The 18,851-nt window shown below is 42.1% G+C and overlaps 1 protein-coding gene across 3 annotated transcripts in view; it reads right to left on the bottom strand.

Moving 5' to 3' along the window:
- Positions 1–3,493: 3,493 nt before the first annotated feature.
- LOC109880047 (huntingtin-interacting protein 1-related protein-like) overlaps positions 3,494–18,851 on the bottom strand; it is a 32,050-nt gene continuing 16,692 nt past the window's right edge. For 2 of the 3 annotated variants that reach the window (XM_020472277.2, XM_020472291.2), the window contains exons 9-32: positions 18,045–18,102; positions 17,081–17,156; positions 16,788–16,958; positions 16,609–16,652; positions 14,600–14,672; positions 11,841–12,024; positions 11,648–11,736; positions 11,380–11,496; positions 11,170–11,271; positions 10,672–10,866; positions 10,259–10,406; positions 9,964–10,050; positions 9,704–9,811; positions 9,422–9,558; positions 9,227–9,337; positions 9,027–9,085; positions 8,916–8,946; positions 7,923–7,985; positions 7,711–7,811; positions 7,491–7,596; positions 5,440–5,563; positions 5,272–5,333; positions 4,960–5,190; positions 3,494–4,805 (exon numbers count right to left, since the gene is read on the bottom strand). In XM_020472277.2, coding sequence (XP_020327866.1) covers positions 4,797–4,805; positions 4,960–5,190; positions 5,272–5,333; positions 5,440–5,563; positions 7,491–7,596; positions 7,711–7,811; positions 7,923–7,985; positions 8,916–8,946; positions 9,027–9,085; positions 9,227–9,337; positions 9,422–9,558; positions 9,704–9,811; positions 9,964–10,050; positions 10,259–10,406; positions 10,672–10,866; positions 11,170–11,271; positions 11,380–11,496; positions 11,648–11,736; positions 11,841–12,024; positions 14,600–14,672; positions 16,609–16,652; positions 16,788–16,958; positions 17,081–17,156; positions 18,045–18,102 — 2,486 coding nt within the window. In that variant the 3' untranslated portion in view covers positions 3,494–4,796. The remainder of the gene's footprint in view (positions 4,806–4,959; positions 5,191–5,271; positions 5,334–5,439; positions 5,564–7,490; positions 7,597–7,710; positions 7,812–7,922; positions 7,986–8,915; positions 8,947–9,026; positions 9,086–9,226; positions 9,338–9,421; positions 9,559–9,703; positions 9,812–9,963; positions 10,051–10,258; positions 10,407–10,671; positions 10,867–11,169; positions 11,272–11,379; positions 11,497–11,647; positions 11,737–11,840; positions 12,025–14,599; positions 14,673–16,608; positions 16,653–16,787; positions 16,959–17,080; positions 17,157–18,044; positions 18,103–18,851) is intronic. The other variant, XM_020472284.2, reaches the window with a different exon arrangement.

Below are 18,851 nucleotides of genomic sequence, written 5' to 3'. Positions count from 1 at the left end.
ACGAGCAATACCTCAAGACTTCTTTAATATTAGACATTGTGCACCAGCTGTTATTGACAAAAAGACACACACCCCCACCCCTCGTCTTACCAGAGGTAGCGTCTCTGTCCTGCCGGTGCATGGAAAATCCCACCAGCTCTATATTGTCCGTTTCTTCGTCAGCCACGTCTCGGTGAAACACAAGATGTTACAGTTTTTAATGTGCCGTTAGTAGGATAATCTTAATAGTAGGTCATCAATTTTATTTTCTAACGATTGAACGTTAGCAAGGAGAATGGAAGACATTGGGAGTTTACTCGCTTGCCTCCAGATTCTCCGAAGGATCCCCGATCTGCATCCTCTTTTCCAGTGTATTTTCTTCATGCAAAAGGCTTGGATCTGGGCATGTTCCAGTGAAAGCAGGATATCCTTCTCGTCGGACTTGTTAAAGGAAAAAGTTTCTTCCAGTCCGCGGTGAGTAATCGCTTTTCTGATGATCAGAAGTTTTTTTTGGTCATAAGAGATGGTAGCAGGTACATTATGTACACAATAAGTTTTTAAAAAAAGAAGTTACACAAAATGCAAAAATATAACAAAATTGCACAATTGGTTGGGAGAATTTAAAACGTCAGCCATGTTCTTCTTTATTTTGACCCCATCCCTCCCGCTAATTGGGCAACTTTGAAGATTTTTGGTTGTCTGAGTGAGGGAAAATCTGTAAATTAAGAGGACTCTATGTATGTGTAGACGTTTGGGTATTGGCGACCCGTCATTCAGGGCAGCGCACCACCTGTTTTGAGCCCCACCCGTTTAGCTAAAATATATATATTTTTTGCCTCTTTTCCATGTTATTTTGGAATGAATACATGTCACATATCAGTTTGCAAACAATGTAAAAAATCTAACAATAATTTAATTAATAAAGCTGCATATAAACATGGTGTCTTTTTTGCTTTCTTGAGTAAGGCAGCTCCAAAATGCAGGTGTTTCAGCATAGCTCAGTGCTTTCTGTGGTGGTGGGGCAGCCAGTGGCAAATACGGAGCGTAGGGGTAATGTTCTCTAGTTGCACTGTAATTGGCTCAGTGTTCTGTCACTCATGGGGAGAGCTCGAAAATTCCAGCCCCTTGGATGCTGCCATAGAATTACATTAGAAGTGCCCATCCAAGAAGGCTCAAGGTCACTGGCCACAGATAAAATTACATTTAATCACGTTAAATCTACAGTAGCTTTGATTGGACTGATCATGTCAACATTATACTTTCAAAATCTTTGCTAGCAAGCTAGCAGTCATCATCATGAATCAAGTTGAAAATCTACTGGCAAATCATTTTCAATCCTTGTCATATGAAGAGAAATTATAGATAAAACGTTTCAGTGCTCATCAGCCATTGAACATAAACATTACACAAGTTGGAAAACATAAATTCAACAATGAGTGGTTTGAAAGGAATCAGTGGCTAACTGCAAGCATTGAAAAGCAATTGCTAGCCTGCTATTCAGTGGAGTGGGTGTGTTGTCCAAGTCTGGGTTTAAGGGTCTCTTTTCCAAGCTTTAAAGGATAAACATTCAACATTGGCCATGCTGTCAAACCAGCATGACTTCTGCCGTGCTCAAAACAACTGGAAACTCAGAACTGGGAAATCTCAGACTTCAGTGAGTTCAAGACAACTGGGAACATGGAAAAAAAAAATCAGACTGGGTAAATACATTTTGAATGGTCATCCAACTTGGAATTGCAAGTCAGAAACTCGGGCCTCTTTCTAGAGCTCCGGCCTGAAGATCACTGACGTCGTCATGATTTGACCTTGATGTCCCAGTTGTCTTGAAAGCACCATAAATCCAGAGAAAGCCAGGCTTTGATGACAATGGCCCATGAAGGATCGCCACACCACCTTCCTGTTCAAATGATCACAGCACAAGGTGAGTCCAAAAATGTATTGTATGCTGCTGCATAAATTATGTAATATACCACAGAGATATGTATACTGCAGCTAAGAAAGTAATATGAAGTGTATGTTGTGTAGTAAGCTGTTAGTAGCCCATGTGCCTAACCCTAATAATTTGGTCCCTTTTCCCCTCATTTAGCCTACTTTTCTGACTTGGTGAGGCACATGTAGCCTAAAGCCTGTTTTAGAGAAATATAAATCAATCGTCTGCTTATATGCTCCCTTTATCATATGGTTCTGAACATGATTATAATAAATACCACTTTGATGTCATACAAGCAAGCCAAACACCTGCAAGTCCAAATGTGCATTTCACATTTCCATATCATTAAACTAATATTGTTCCCTATGTTTGATGTAGCCTACAGTGGGTTGTTCTGAACAGAATGAGCCTATGCTTGTCTATTGTGAAGAAAATGTGCCACCGCACATACACCTGAATGCACTCCTTCCCCTGAATTGCATTGTGAAAGCCTTACACCTTAATATAATTTTATAATTTAGCTAATCATGTTGGCAACTGGCTTACAAATTAATTACATCAGTAATTGTGCGGTGGCAGGGATGCAGGGTTGTGTTCCAAACAAGTGTGCTTGCCCCAGTTCCACAAAAGGCACAGCTAGGAGAGCTCAAAAAGCACCTTATAAACTAGGTTTCCAACCATTTCATGAGGATGAATTACCTGAAGCATGAAAAAAAAGTTACAACTGGGCTGATAAACATGCAATGTTTATCCACAAAAGGCCCGTATGGTTGAAACATCTCTGGTGGGAAAATGCGCAGATTATTTTGTGCAGGTTTTAGAATATTTTCATGAAAATCTGTCTTGGATGCAAATCAATCTAATGTTGAAGACTCTATAAGTCATAAAACTGCATTGAGATTACTTAGGAACTGTGCACTTTGGAGAGGTGAATAGCCACTTGGAAACACCAGTTAGTCCTTATCATTGGTTGTCTCATGTTGCACTACCCCACATTAAGATATTAACATGTTACTGAATGTATCCAGAGTATTTTCCAATTTTGTTATCAACAAATGCGGCTAAGAGTACAGTACATGTAAAGTGCACAAAATCAACAGTGTAATGTTTGGATTCAGTCTAGTGTCAGGTGAACTGTTGTGGCCTCACCTTTGGTATAATAAACTGTTGCCCTGCAATTGCTACCAAATAAATGTAATTTGTCTCATTAGCCGAATTCAAAAGGTTACAAGCCCTTAACCAACAATGGAGTCAAGAAAATATAACTAAAATGTTTTAAAAATGAACAGTAACGAGGCTATATACAGGGGGGTACCAGTACCGAGTCAATGTGCAAGAGACAGGTTAGTGGAGGTAATATGTACATGTAGCTAGGGGTAAAGTGACATACTTTTAATATTTCTTCTATAAGAAACATTTAAAATGTATCCTATCCACAGGTCAAGTCCCATAAGCGTAAAGGATAAAAAAAAATAAAAAACCTGCTCATGATAACTATTGTGTCCAAAATAAGAGGCAAACATACATCTAACATTTGTTTATTTGCCATGTATAAAGAGGAACCACAGTAACAGCAGTCTTTACTAAAATATATTACTAGATTTTAATATATAAAACACGTTTAATACAGAGGAAAGAACAGGAAAGCATTTTATGCTCTCAGAAGCAAAAGAAGGGTTCAACATACTGTACATCCTGTATAGACCCTTTATGCCGTCACCCTCTCACATATTCCATCCCTTTTCAGCCTGGGAAAGTAACAAAAAAACGTCCCTTTAAAAAAGGTGAGACTTGTTCATTGTCAAGTACAGAGATTTCCTTTGTGTGCCAAATTTTTTAACCAAAGTCCTGTAACTACATAGCCAGTTTTACATACCCAGTGTTAGAGACATTCAGGGTGCACATAAGAGATGCAAAGAATAATTTGTGATGTGCAGATTAAATCCCTATTGAGTAAATTTCCTATTGTATATAAAAATACATAAGTACAATTATGTCCATGTGTATAGTTACTGATCGAGCGGTTCTTTGACCTGCGGGTAATGGGTCAAATCTAGAATCAAATGCAGTAACCTAAACAGCGTTGGGAGATCTCTAAACACCTCACTCCCTGGTCTTACTGATGATCATGCATGTAGTGATATGGAAAGGGGTGAGGACGAGACTACAGTCCCAATTACATATAGGTTCAAGCTAAGGAAGTAGCGGGAATGACACCCTGGAACTTATGCAGAGACATTGAATAGGGACTGTGTAAAAATGTGCTTTCCCGCATGATCTGTGTGCCAATGTCTCCCTCCTTCCCCCACACAGCAACCAACATAGAAAAATAACACCAAAAAAATACAGTGACGCACTCCAGAAAAAGGCTACCAAACAATGTGCACCAAGAGGCTGTCCCAGATATGGCCTAATTCAATACTCTGTCATTTTATGATGTTAAAGTGATCCTGTCCATACTAATACAATTATATGCACAACGGTCTTTTAAAAGTCGCTTTAAGTAAAAGCTCAGAAACACAAAATTACATTGTTCCATTACAAACGATTTGCATAATTCCATAAAACATTTTCCCTTTCAGTTCTTGATACCATTATGGTCCACAAAAACAAAGAATACCGCCTCGGTGGCACATTGTGGTTTATCTATAAAAAGGATAGAGCGTATCTCTTTAACAGGCAGAAAGCACCGAGAGATAAAACCAGGCTGAAGAAGAGGGGAGCACAAGTTCCAGTTTGGCAAAAGAAATAGGCAGAGAGTTTGGGACAGAGGATTGTCCGGTTGGAGGCAGCTCAAAAGGACCCTGTGTCCACGTCATAAGATGGCTGTGTCTCAGATCACCCCAACCATCCACTATGAAGATGTCCTTCTCTAGCTTGTAGCTGTCTACCTAAACTGCAATGACAAGAGAAAACACACATTTGAAAAAATAATTTACCATTAAATGGTGCAGCATAAGAGTATTTTTCAAATGTGGCATTATGTGGCAGTTTTTTCAGTAAGTACTACCCTAAACATGAACACAAACCCAGCGACTGTGTTCTCTTACCATATTTTTAGGCGGTAAGTTGGGTTTCTGAGCCAAGTCAGGTTTCCTCATGACACTAGGCTTGGAGGATTTGGGTGAGGAGGGTGCAACAGGGGCAAGCGAGGGGTCCAGTCCGTTGCCCTCTGGGAGGTCTGCTGCTGGAACACCTGCAATATTATAGTGCTTCTTCCTGAGCTCTCCCAGGCGCAGACGCTCATTACCCAGCTGATTCTCCAGCTCCAACACCTTCACCTACTCATACAGTAGAGGGTTACAATCAAACAGAAACATGTATGCAGACAGGCTCAAACAGACACATACACAGGGACTCACCTGTGATTCCATTTCCTCCATTTTTAGCTTGATGAGAGACATTCCAGAGAAGTCCATGGTATCTACAGAAGAAAGAGAAAGGCAAACATCAAACACAGCCATATGACTTTAGGGCCTGAGGGGATTCACATCTTCTGTTTGGTCAGACACACGCACACACACACTAACCCTTGTCCTCCAGGTGCTCCTGGCCTGTCTTGGTGGAGGCCACCACGTTGGCTGCCATCTCGTTCACATGGCGAGAAGCCTGCTGGAGAGCTGTCAGTTTTGTACTGTTGCGGTCTGCTTTTACCTAAACACAGAGGAGAGAGGGAGGGTGAGAAATAGTGATAGGGGCAGAATTTGAATATATACAGTATCAGTCAAAAGTTAGAACACACAGACTTATTCAAAAGTTTTTATTTTGTATTATTTTCTACATTGTAGAATGAACACGTCAAAATTATGAAATAACACATATGGAATCATGTTGTAACCAAAAAGGTGTTAAATCAAAATATTAAAATTAGATTCTTCAAAGTAGCCACTCTTTGGTGACACTCAGATCCCTACTCTGCCTTGGCAGCTTTGCACATTCCTGGCATTATTTAACCAGTTTCACATGGAATGCTTTTCCAACAGTCTTGAAGGAGTTCCCACATATGCTAAGCACTTGTTGGCTGCTTCTCCTTCACTCGGCAGTCCAAATCATTCCAAGCCACCTCAATTGGGTTGAGGTCAAGTGATTGTGGAGGCCAGGTCAAATAAACCTTACACAGCCTGGAGGTGTGTTTTGGGCCATTGTCCTGTTGAAAAACAAATGATAGTCCCACTAAGCACCAACCCGATGGGCTGGCATATCACTGCAGAATGCTGTGGTAGCCATGCTGGTTAAGTGTGCCTTGAATTATAAATAAACCGCTGAGTGTCACCAACAAAGCACCCCACACCACCACCTCCATGCTTCACGGTGGGAACCACACATACTCTGCATCTCACAAAAGACACGTTGGTTGGAACCAAAAATCTCACATCAAAAGGACAGATTTCCACCGGTCTAATGTCCATTGCTCATGTTTCTTGGTCCAACCAAGTCTCTTATTATTGGTGTCCTTTTAGTGGTGGTTTCTTTGCAGCAATTTGAACATGAAGGCCTGATTCACGTAGTCTCCTCTGAACTGTTGATGTTGAGATGTGTTTGTTACTGAAATCTGAAGCATTTATTTGGGCTGCAATTTCTGAGGCTGGTAACTCTAATGAACTTATCCTCTGCAGCAGAGGTAACTCTGAGTCTTCCTTTCCTGTGGCGGTCCTCATGAGAGCCAGTTTCATCATAGCACTTAATGGTTTTTGCGACTGCACTTGAAGAGACAAAGTTCTTGACATTTCCGGGTTGACTGACCTTCATGTCTTAAAGTAATGGACTGTTGTTTCTCTTTGCATATTTGAAGTGTTCTTGCCATAATATGGACTTGGTCATTTACCAAATAGGGCTATCTTCTGTATACCACCCCCACCTTGTCACAACACAGCTGATTGGCTCAAACGCATTAGAAAGGAAAGTAATTTCACAAATTCACTTTTAACAAGGCACACCTGTTAATTGAAATGCATTCCATGTGACTACCTCATTAAGCTGGTTGAGAGAATGCGAAGTGTGCAAAGCAAACGGTGGCTACTTTGAAGATTACTACATTAACACTTATTTCGTTACTACATTATTCCATGTGATATTTCAAAACAGGAAGCAAGCCTTAAACGAAAATAAAAACCCAATTTCAGTTTCCTCACAAGACAGTACATAGGAAATTTGAACGACAGTTTGTCGTCCAACCATATACCTAGGTATTTGTAGGATGACACCTTTTCAATGGATGTGCCTCCAGATGTGAAAATGCTAACCCTTTTCTAGCTGAGAATGAGATCTGGTATAGTCATAATTCATTTTTTTGTACATTCAAGACCAGTTTGAGACCATATAGGTGGCTCTGCAGTGACTGAAAGGCAGTTGAACTCTTCAACCTCCTGAACCAGAGAAGGATCTTTTGAATAGATGACCGTTGCATCTGCATACAGATGCAACTTGTCTGGTTGCAGCCCATTTCCCAAGTCATTAATACAAATTAACACAGATGCTAAAATGGAACCCTGAGGGAATACATGAGGCCTAGAGGAAAATAAACAGAGAATGTTAAGGGGAAAGGGAGCACTGAGTTCAAACGTTTGAGTTTGTTTCCCACCTTGGAGGATGCGACCAACTGTGCCGTGCTGGCAGCGATCTCGTGGGAGCAGACAATGAGCTCCTCATATTTGCCAGTGTGCAGCACCACCTTATCAGCAGACTCACTGTGAGAGAAACCAAGCAAGCAACACATCATCCTCCCAATCCTCTAACATGGGACATTTCTGTATCACTCACACAATAACAAGCTGAGATGACCCTCATGATAATACACTTACACCATCTGCGTGGCTCCCCATCCCACAGCTTTGGAGGCAGAGATGAGTCCCTCAGTCCAACGGGAGTTCCTGGCGTAGAATTCCTTAATAGTGGCTGCACCCTAGAGAGAGAACATCAAGTCCAGCAGTGGTCAGGACGTTTAGCTAAAAGATTATGATAGGATGGATTTCCATGACATTTTCAACATTTAATTCTATATTTCAAGACTCACCCTTCCGCCCTCAACAATCTCCTTCTGTAGGTCGGTGGATGTCAGGACCAACAGATGGATGGCCTGAGAGTGGGATAGAGGAAAGGAGGGAATGCAAAAAAAAAAAATATATATATATATATATAACACACTATGGCTTGTAGGCCTCGCAAGGTCTCGCACCCACTGTGAAATTTGGTGGAGGATCGGTGATGATCTGGGGGTGCTTCAACAAGGCTGGAATCGGGCAGATGTGTCTTTGTGAAGGACGCATGAATCAAGCCACGAACAAGGTTGCCCTGGAAGAAAACTTGCTTCCTTCTGCTGACAATGTTCCAACTCTGAGGATTGTTTTTTCCAGAAGGACAATCAAGGTGTGGATGGATGACCACCAGCTCAAGACCCTGTCATGGCCAGCCTAATCTCCAGACCTGAACCCCATTGAAAACCTCTAATGTGATCAAGAAGATGGTCACAAGCCATCGAACAAAGCCGATCTGCTCGAATTTTTGCGCCAGGCAGGAGTGGCATAAAGTTACCCAACATCAATGTGCAAGACTGGTGGAGAGCATGTCAAGACACATGAAAGCTGTGATTGAAAATCAGGGTTATTCCACCAAATATTGATGTCTGAACTCTTCTTAAGTTAAAACAGTATAAAAATATGTATATCAACATATTTTCTTCGCATTATTCGAGGTCTGACAACACTGCACATTTTTTGTTATTCGACCAGTTGTCATTTTCTGCAAATAAATGCTCTAAATAACAATATTTTTTTATTTGGAATTTAGGAGAAATGCTGTCACTAGTTTATATAATAAAAAACATTTAAATTTTACCCAAACACATACCTATAAATAGTAAAACAGATCATTTTGCTGTAATCTCTTAATTTTTCCCATAGCTGTCTATATATATATATATATATATATACATTTTTTTTTTTAAACGCAGCATTATTAGGATGTCGATCAGACCTTTTGTGTAAGTCAATCGAAAAAGTAATCTTACCTTCATCAGGTCTGTGCAGCTGTAGAGGATTCTATAAAACAAGGAATAATATCATGGTGAGTGAAAGGGGATGAATGCATAAACAGTGCAAGTAACACATATAGTACTGACCTCTCATTGACCTCAAGTTTGACCCCTGAGGTGTCCATTCGGGCCTGGTTCATCATTTCCTTTAGATACAGAAAGACGGCAAATGAGAGATGTCTAGATACAGAATGACTTACCCACGTTGTAAAACATAGGGTTGAGCTTTATATGGCATTCCTAGCTACAGTACGGTGCTCTAGATTCTATATGGCTGTGATCCTCACATCGATTCTGCTCACTGCCTTCTCAATGGCTGCTGATGTGGCTGCCATCTCCTTGTCCACCAGATCTCCCAGCTCATCCTGTCGCACATCCATTCCTTTAGGTCGCAGCTCCTAAACATTGGAAGAGGAGATGAGATTAAGAAGTAGGAAAAGAAGAGTGGGAGAAATGGAGAAGACTGCCCAGTAGCCCCTCACCTCCCCCAGCTTCAGGATCTTTTCAATCACTATGCGAATGGAGGCTGGGTCTGCCCTCTGAAGGGAGGCCTTGGACTTGAGATCCTTCAGGAACTGCAGACTCTGAGTGGCACAGCCCCTGCAATTCTCTGTCAGACCTGCAGAGTGCAAGACACACTCTGTGACACTATAATCACATACCAAATGGATTCAATATCTCATCTAGTAAAATCCCAGTAAGATACAACAAGATGCCTGTTTCAAACAATAATTAATTCTACTTGAAGCGAAGAATGTTCTTACGGTCGGCGTGGTCAGTGGGAGCCAAGTGTGCTGTGGCACTGCCGTTGATGATGGTGTCAGCAGCCAGGTGGGAGAAGTTGGTCAGGGCCCTCAGTAGCCCACCAGCATCTAGAGAACAGAAATACAAACAGCGAGAGAAGGTATCACTGCCAATTCAAACACATCCCAGCTCTGTCACTTATGACTATCACTGTGGTTGCTCAAAGACTACTAATTACAGTATATCAAAAACACGAAGTACCAAGTAATGAGCAACTCACCTCCCCTGTTCGTCAGGTAGTCGGAGTGACCTTTTTTCACTTTGTCAATGGAGCCCAAAGTGGCCTCTGCCCGACTGACCAGGTAATCTGTGGTGGTGGAGAGACAAAGGAAACGTTTGAAATGCAATATTGTTCTAGATCCAAAAATAATGAATGGAATGAGTATATATACACCGGATGGATATAAACTGAGATAACCGAATGGATCTCACTTTCTATTCTAAGTGACATGAACACCACTACTAGCTAAGGATCCCTAAGCACCCTCTCTGTGAGCATGTTCACTTATTTTAACCTGGGGAGCTGGTGCAGCGGATATGCAGGGGGTCGTCCAGCTTGGCCACAGCGTCCTGAATGATGTACTCAGCCTCAGAGACCGTTCCCTGCAGCAGGGAGAACTGCTCCTCCAGCAGCTTCTGCTGCAACTGCACCTCACGTCTTGACTGCAAAGATGCAACAAGACAGTCAGACCCAGTCACAGGGAAAAATAGATGGCACATACATACTAATGGTTTATCTTATATTGTGCACAGACAGCCAAATAGTTCATCGATTGAAGAAAATCTTTCACTGCACAGTGAGTAATGTGGGACTTGACCAGCGGTGTAGCTTTTACATGTCTATTTTCTCTTCTGCTATCAGCAAATTATATAGACAAGACAAAGCAGCGGACTGAGCTAGTCACTGCTCTGTGTTGTCCTAACTCACCTTCTCCTGCAGCTTGCCCTGCAGCTCTCCCAGCTCCCTGGTGCTCCGATCTCTCTCCTGCTGCAGGGAAGACTGCTGCAGCTGTGCAGCCTGGCTCAGGGACGACAGCTCGGCCTCTTTTTCACTCGCAGAGCGCATCAGGCGCTCTTTCTCCGCCTGCAGCGCCAACATAGAGCTGGTCAGCTGTTCCCCCACCTGGGAGAGAGGGAGTGATGGAAGGAGGAGAGAGGAGTGGGGAGAGAAGAGACAGAAAGAGGGAGATTGCATAACAATAGGTGCATTAACTGTTGTGAGGAAAAGCCTTTTCGGATGTTTGTGAGACTCATGTTATCACAGAGTGCAGCTTCCTATGGGCTTTTCAGCCAATTAAGATTTTCATGACAGGAAAGTGCAGTGATTCTTCTGCATGAGGGTGAATCAGATGAGTCACCTGTGCCATTACATAAGCGAGGGAATCCACTTTCTTTATTCAATATTTACTGCATCAGCAACACACACCTTCTCAGTGCGCTGCAGAGTGCCTTTGACATGTTCCACCTCAACCCGCTTTTCCTCAAAATCCCTTTTAAGCTTCTTCATCTCAAACTTCTGCTCCTCAAGCTGCAAGAAGAAAGAAAATTCAGTCATTTTAATAAATGGCTAATACAGTACCGAAATATAACATTACCGGTACTAGATCACTATTGTCAATACTCAGAATAAAGTAACCTTCATGTCAGCGTCCAGTTTGATGCGATCCACCTCGAAAGCCAGCTGCTGCTTGGTCCTCTCCACCTCCTCCTGGGTCTGCTGTGTTGCCGACAGAATCTTCACGGTGTCTGCACTCTGCCAGCACAATGTCACATGCACACTCTGTTAAACAGTCTATTAACATTAAACAGAAAAATAATGCTCAGGTGAGTCTACAAGTAGTCACTTTGCACCCAATGCACCAAACAGAAAACCACAGAATGACAACAAAAGTGAGGTTCTGTACCTTCCTGAGCAGTTCAGCATGGCTGGACACCAGCTCCGTGTGCTTCTCCTTTAGCTTGGTGTAGCGCTGCTCTGTGGCATGGGCTCTCGCTGGACAGCACAGAAGGGGTCAGAGACGAGAGAGAGATGTCAGAATGCGTTTTAAATCAAGTGTGACTGAAAATGTATGCCAGACTTAGTGCGTGGCCACTCACTCTCGGCCTCTCCGAAGGTGGCCTGCACGATCTCGTGTTCAGCGTTGCGGCGCCGAGTGGCCTCCAGCTCCATGCGCAGCTGTTCATTCTCCACCAGGGCACGCTGTTTCTGCACCCGCTGCTCTTCCAGCTCTGTCTCAAGGCTGTTAATCTGGGACTTGAGCTGTGTGATGTAGCGCTGGGCCTGTAGGAGGGAGGAGGCAGGCAGACAGTCACCATAGTATACCTCCTTTGGATAGATTATCAAGTGCCACCATGGCATGGCACTGGTGGATGGGAGCCTCAGACAGGAGAAACATATGTTGAGTGGAACAAAAAAAATTCTGAAATGAATCAATGTTGGGTTAGGATGGATTGATTCAATAGTGATAGCATCATAGCTAACTACTGTAACATAAAAATATACAAATGCTGAGTAGTTTAGCAGGCCACATAAGGAGCTAGCCATTTGCAGAAACCAGGGTAAACAGTACATCTGTCCCCAGGCACTGGTCTTCTCTGAACACAGACAGACGTCATTTCCCATTCTGAGACTAGTTGCCACATTCCACATATCAAGATCAGTCTTTGCATCCACCCAACACATTTCCTAAATTCCTTTCCCATGTACAAACAAATGTTCACCAGTCACAACTTTGTTATACATAATTAACATTTAAATACTGAAGAAAAATATAAAATGCAAAATGCAACAATTTCAAAGATTTGAGTTACAGTTCATCAGTCAATTTAAATAAATGAATTAGGCCCTGATCTATGGATTTCAAATAACTGGGAATACAGATGCATCTGTTGGTCACAGGAACCTTTAAAAAAAACATTGTAAAAAATAATAAGTAGGGGCATGGATCAGAAAACCTGTCAGTATCCGGTGTGACCACTATCTGCCTCAAGCAGCAAGACATCTCCTCCGCATACAGTTGACTAAGCTGTTGATTGTGGCTCATGGAATGTTGTCCAACTCCTCTTAAATGTCTGTTGCTGGATATTGGCCAGAACTGGAACACGCTGTTGTACACATTGATCCAGAGCATCCCAAACATGCTCAAAGGTTTACATGTCTGGTGAGTATGCAGGCCACGGAAGAACTGGGTCATTTCAGCTTCCAGGAATTGTGTACAGATCCTTGCGACATGGTGCCGTGCATTATCATGCTGAAACATGAGGTGATGGCGGCGGGTGAATGGCATGACAATTGGCCTCAAGATCTCACCACAGTATCTCTGTGCATTCAAATTGCCATCTAAAAAACCCAAATTGTGTTTGTTGTCCGTAGCTTATGCCTGCCCATACCATAGTGCACTGTGGTGGTGGGGTTTTGTTAACAACTTTGACATCAGTAAACCGCAGGCACACACACTACCCCATACGCGCTATCTGCCCAGTACAGTTGAAATTTGGATTAATCCGCGAAGAACACATATTCGGTTGTGCAAAACCAGTGTAATCAGCGGCCTGGTCTTAGACGATGCACCTGTGTAATGTGGTGTGGTCATCCTGTCTGGGTTGGCGCCCCCCCCCCCTTGGGTTGTGCCATGGCGGAGATCTTTGTGGGCTATACTCAGCCTTGTCTCAGGATGGTAAGTTGGTGATTGAAGATATCCCTCTAGTGGTGTGGGGGCTGTGCTTTGGCAAAGTGGGTGGGGTTATATCCTTCCTGTTTGGCCCTGTCCGGGGGTGTCCTCGGATGGGGCCACAGTGTCTCCTGACCCCTCCTGTCTCAGCCTCCAGTATTTATGCTGCAGTAGTTTATGTGTCAGGGGGCTAGGGTCAGTTTGTTATATCTGGAGTACTTCCCCTGTCCTATTCGGTGTCCTGTGTGAATCTAAGTGTGCGTTCTCTAATTCTCTCCTTCTCTCTTTCTCTCTTGGAGGACCTGAGCCCTAGGACCATGCCCCAGGACTACCTGACATGATGACTCCTTGCTGTCCCCAGTCCACCTGACCGTGCTGCTGCTCCAGTTTCAACTGTTCTGCCTTATTATTATACGATCATGCTGGTCATTTATGAACATTTGAACATCTTGGCCATGTTCTGTTATAATCTCCACCCGGCACAGCCAGAAGAGGACTGGCCACCCCACACAGCCTGGTTCCTCTCTAGGTTTCTTCCTAGGTTTTGGCCTTTCTAGGGAGTTTTTCCTAGCCACCGTGCTTCTACACCGGCATTGCTTGCTGTTTGGGGTTTTAGCCTGGGTTTCTGTACAGCACTTTGAGATATCAGCTGATGTACAAAGGGCTATATAAATAAATTTGATTTGATTTTGATTTGATTAATGATCATGCTGTTTAATCAGTTTCTTGATATCCCACGCCTGTCAGGTAGATGGATTATCTTGGCAAAGGAGAAATACTCACTAACAGGGACATAAACAAATTTGTGCACAACATTTGATACTATTAAGCTTTTGGTGCATATAGAACATTTCTAGGATATTTTATTTCAGCTCAAGAAACATGGGACCAACACTTCATATGTTGTGTTTATATTTTTGTTCAGTGTAGAATTATTACAAAGAGGAACAATAGATATCTTTGTGGTCACACGCACATCCTTAAAAATGCATAGGTGCTGAGCTAAAGACTGAATATGCTCCCTATTTACCACCTTTATTGACAATGTTTCAATCAAACATGGATCTTCAGGTATAAAGAGCAACAAGTAACTTATTATTGCAAATAATTATGACAAGCATTTAAATCAACAAATGTGTACAACTGTAAAAATCTGTTTAAAGGAGTTAAAACATGTCTACTTACCTCTCCTTTGACCCTTTCCAGATCTGCCCTCAACTTCTCCAAGTCCTGCTGGAGGTTCTCAATCTGGATATCCCTGTACACCAGAAGTCATTCACTAACCATTAGCATACATAAGCACTGGCACACAAGAAAATATCCAAACATACAGTACCAGACAAAAAGTTGACACCTACTCATTCAAGTGTTTTTATTTGTACTATTTTCTACATTGTAGAATAGTGATAACGTCAAAACTATGAAATACATATGGAATCATGTAGTAACCAAAAAAAGTGTTAAACAAATCAAAATATATTTTAGATTCTTCAAAGTAGCCACCCTTTGCCTTGATGACAGCTTTGCACACTCCTGGAATTCTCAACCAGCTTCACCTGGAATGCATTTCCAACAGTCTTCCCACATACGCTGAGCACTTGTTGGCTGCTTTTCCTTCACTCTGTGGTCCAATTCATCACAAACCATCTCAGTTGGGTTTGGGTGATTGTGGAAGCCAGGTCATCTGATGCAGCACTCCATCACTCTCCTTCTTAGTCAAATGGCCCTTACACAGCCTTGAGGTGTTTTGGGTCATTGTGAAACACAAATGATAGCCCCACTAAGCCCAAGCCAGATGGGATGGCATATCGCTGCAGAATGCTGTGGTAGCCATGCTGGTTAAGTATACCTTGAATTCTAAATAAATCATAGACCGTGTCACCAGCAAAAAAAACCTCACACCTCCTACTACATGTTTCACAGTGGGAACCACACATGAGATCATCTGTTCACCTCCACTGCGGTTGGAACCAAAAATCTCAAATTTGGACTCAGACCAAACGACAGATTTCCACTGGTCTAATGTCCTTGCTCGTGTTTCTTGGCCCAAGCAAGACTCTTCTTATTGATGTCCTTTAGTAGTGGTTTCTTTGCAGCAATTCCACCATGAAGGCCTGATTCAAGCAGTCTCCTCTGAACAGTGATGTTGAGATGTGTCTGTTATTGAACTCCGAAGCATTTATTTGGGCTGCAATCTGAGGCTGGTAAATAATTTACTTATCCTCTGCAGCAGAGGTAACTATGGGTCTTCCTTTCCTGTGGTGGTCCTCATGAGAGCCAGTCCTCATAGAGCTTGATGGTTTTTGCGACTGCACTTGAAGAAACTTTAAAAGTTATTGAAATTCTGACCTTCATGTCTTTAAGTAATGATGGACTGTCGTTTCTCTTTACATATTTGAGCTGTTCTTGCCATATGGACTTGGTCTTTTACCAAATATCTTGTCACAACACAACGGATTGGCTCAAACGCATTAACTTTTAACATGGCACACATGCTCATTGAAATGCATTCCAGGTGACTACCTCATGAAGCTAGTTGAGAGAATGCCAAGAGTGTGCAAATCTGTCATCCAGGCAAATGGTGGCTACTTTGAAGAACCTCAAATATGAAATATATTTTGTTAAACACTTTTTTGGTTACTACATGACTCCATATATGTTATTTAATAGTTGATGTCTTTACTATTATTCTACAATGTGTCCAAACTTTTGACAGGTACTGTAGGTCAGTTTAAAAAATTATTATTATAACTTTTTTTAAAATTTTTTATCACCAGGTGAGTTCAACAAGGGTTCTGTTTGCAGCAAACATGTTACTTAAGAACAATTTCAATTATACAATTTGAATTAACATTCCAAAATGTTAGTGAAACATCAAACAGCTACTATTTATAAGGACTACCATAGATTTTTAGAGCAATAATCAAACTGCAAATGACTTTGCTATTCCTACTACATGTAATGGAAAGTCTACATGTCCACATTCTTATTTGTAGTGGCAGTTAAGACCCGAAACAGACACTTACGTTGGCCATACACTACCTTCTCAGACTTCAGCTAACGTTAGTGAACGGTCGCAGCTAACACAAAACAAATTAAATATGTTAGCTAACTATTTCACTTGTTGAGTGCACCCCAGTTTACATATCCTTTATTTTCAAGCACACCAATGCTAAAAGATGACAATGACTAACCTGTCATTGGAAGGTCCGAAAGTCTGATCAAATTTGTCAAACTGCTAAAATAAAAAGTCAGAGATGTATTAATGTTTACACAATCTATAGCAAAACTTTGTGATTCCTTTATTAATAAGACATGAATATCCAAGGGGCCATAGACCTCAGAGATCATGACCGTGACCTATGAGTCATACCTGTGGCACCATAATGCTGGGCATGGTGACGTCGCTGACGTTGATAAGTGGTTCAGGGTCATCATCGTCATCATCATCCTCCTGCTGCTCGGGCTCATCCTCACTTGGGATGACCACCACTGGCCTTGCATGCTTGGCCAGGGAAGCCGCGTGCAGGAAGTTAGGAGGAGACTGAGGATGAAGACACATACATAAGACAGAGGACTGTAAACACAGATGGCTACGTTATCTAGGAAGTGTGGTTGAGTCCCAATACGGTGTCTTTCCCCTACTATGTCTGTCTATGCTCTCACCTCTGGCAGCTTGGGGATCTGGATGAGTCTCTTGAAGTACTGCATGTCTCTGGCTTTGTTGAAGAAGGTCTTGAGGCTGTAAGGCAAGGCAAAATATTTCAACCACCGATCCGAATGATGCCTCCAAAACAGGAATGTAAAATTTTCTAAACTGTGTTGTTTCATATACAGTATGTGTATAGGACAGAATGCAATAGAATACACTTCAGGTGGTTGCGGCAGGTAGCCTAGTGGTTAGAGCGTTGGACTAGTAACCGAAAGGTTGCAAGATCGAATCCCCAAGCTGACAAGGAAAAAAATGTCTTTCTGCCCCTGAACAAGGAAGTTAACCCACTGTTCCTAGGCCATCATTGAAAATAAGAATTTGTTCTTAACTTCTTGGTGACATGGAGGCAGTATTGAATAGCTTGGATGAATAAGGTGCCCAGAGTAAACTGCCTGCTACTCTGTCCCAGATGCTAATATATGCATATTATTAGTAATATTGGATAGAAAACACAAGTTTCTAAAACTGTTTGAATGATTTCTGTGAGTATAACAGAACTCATGGCAGGCAAAAACCTGAGAAATATCCAACCAGGAAGTGGGAAATCTGAGACTTGTATTTTAATTATTTTTTTTAACTCAGCCCCAATTGCAGATACAGTGGGATATTGGTTATGTTGCACTTCCTAAGGCTTCCACTAGATGTCAACCATCTTTAGAAACTTGTTTGAGGATTCTACTATAAAAGGAGGGGCTGCTCAGATTCAACCCCTTTTCAAGTTCAGAGGTGTGCATAGGATAGTGATGTCATGATGACACATTGAAATGGGTGGAAGTTGGGGTGGTAGGGATGAGTATATTTACATCGGCTCAGGGTAACACAGGCCAGGGATAGGCAAGATTGTGTTGTACTGAGGCTTCCTCCCTCTCTTCCCTAATGCCCTTATATAATAACAGCCCGAGGCCTGGGGTGACTTACCTGTGGAACTGGTCATGAAAACGATCACGGTGTCCTTGCAAGGTGTCTGCTGGGAGACCTGAAATCCAGGACATGCAAGAGACAGTCACTAAAGAGACTTTGAAACAAGTTTAGTTATCAAGTCAGCAAAGCATCGTTTTCAGCAAGTAGAAATACTAAACTACTATTAACTTCAAACATACCGATTTCTGATCTCCAGTTATGTAACTCTCATTGATGTTACAGTACATGTTGAGAAATATAATCAAGCAGTTAAGTTAGTGGAACTGACAGCGTTTGAACTACTTTGCCGGTGACGTTGTTTAGCTAGCTGGCTGCTGGGAGGATTTCATGTCATTCGAGGAGTGACCAACTTTTCCCCCTCATATCTTTTTTTCCCGTTGGCTACAGCTATAGATGCTGCAGGTGCCATTTAGTTAGCAAGAAATGTAAATCGCTTTGCTAACTATGTTGAACTTGAACGACTTATCCACAGTTAGCATATCGCTTAGTTGTCAAGCAAAAGTATTTTGCATGGATCAAATTGGCTGGCAGGCAAATTCCAATTCAGTTGTCAAAACGTAGGTTGGGACCAGGGGTGAAATAGGCAGTACGGTCCGGTATGGCGTGCCAGCAAAATAAATAGTGGTGGTACGCCGTACCGGTAAACCGTGAGCCTATCACAATTAATAGGCTACAACATGCCAAACAAACTATAGGCTATTAAACATTACTGCATGTCAGCCGTATAAAAAAAATTGTTATGGACTTCAAACCAGGTAGTATACGCTCCAAACTGCGTTGTGGTTTGAGGATTACACTTACATT

The sequence above is a fragment of the Oncorhynchus kisutch genome, linkage group LG3 (assembly GCF_002021735.2).
Source record: "Oncorhynchus kisutch isolate 150728-3 linkage group LG3, Okis_V2, whole genome shotgun sequence".
Taxonomy (NCBI): Eukaryota; Metazoa; Chordata; class Actinopteri; order Salmoniformes; family Salmonidae; genus Oncorhynchus; species Oncorhynchus kisutch.
This window is presented reverse-complemented; position numbering and strand designations above follow the sequence as displayed.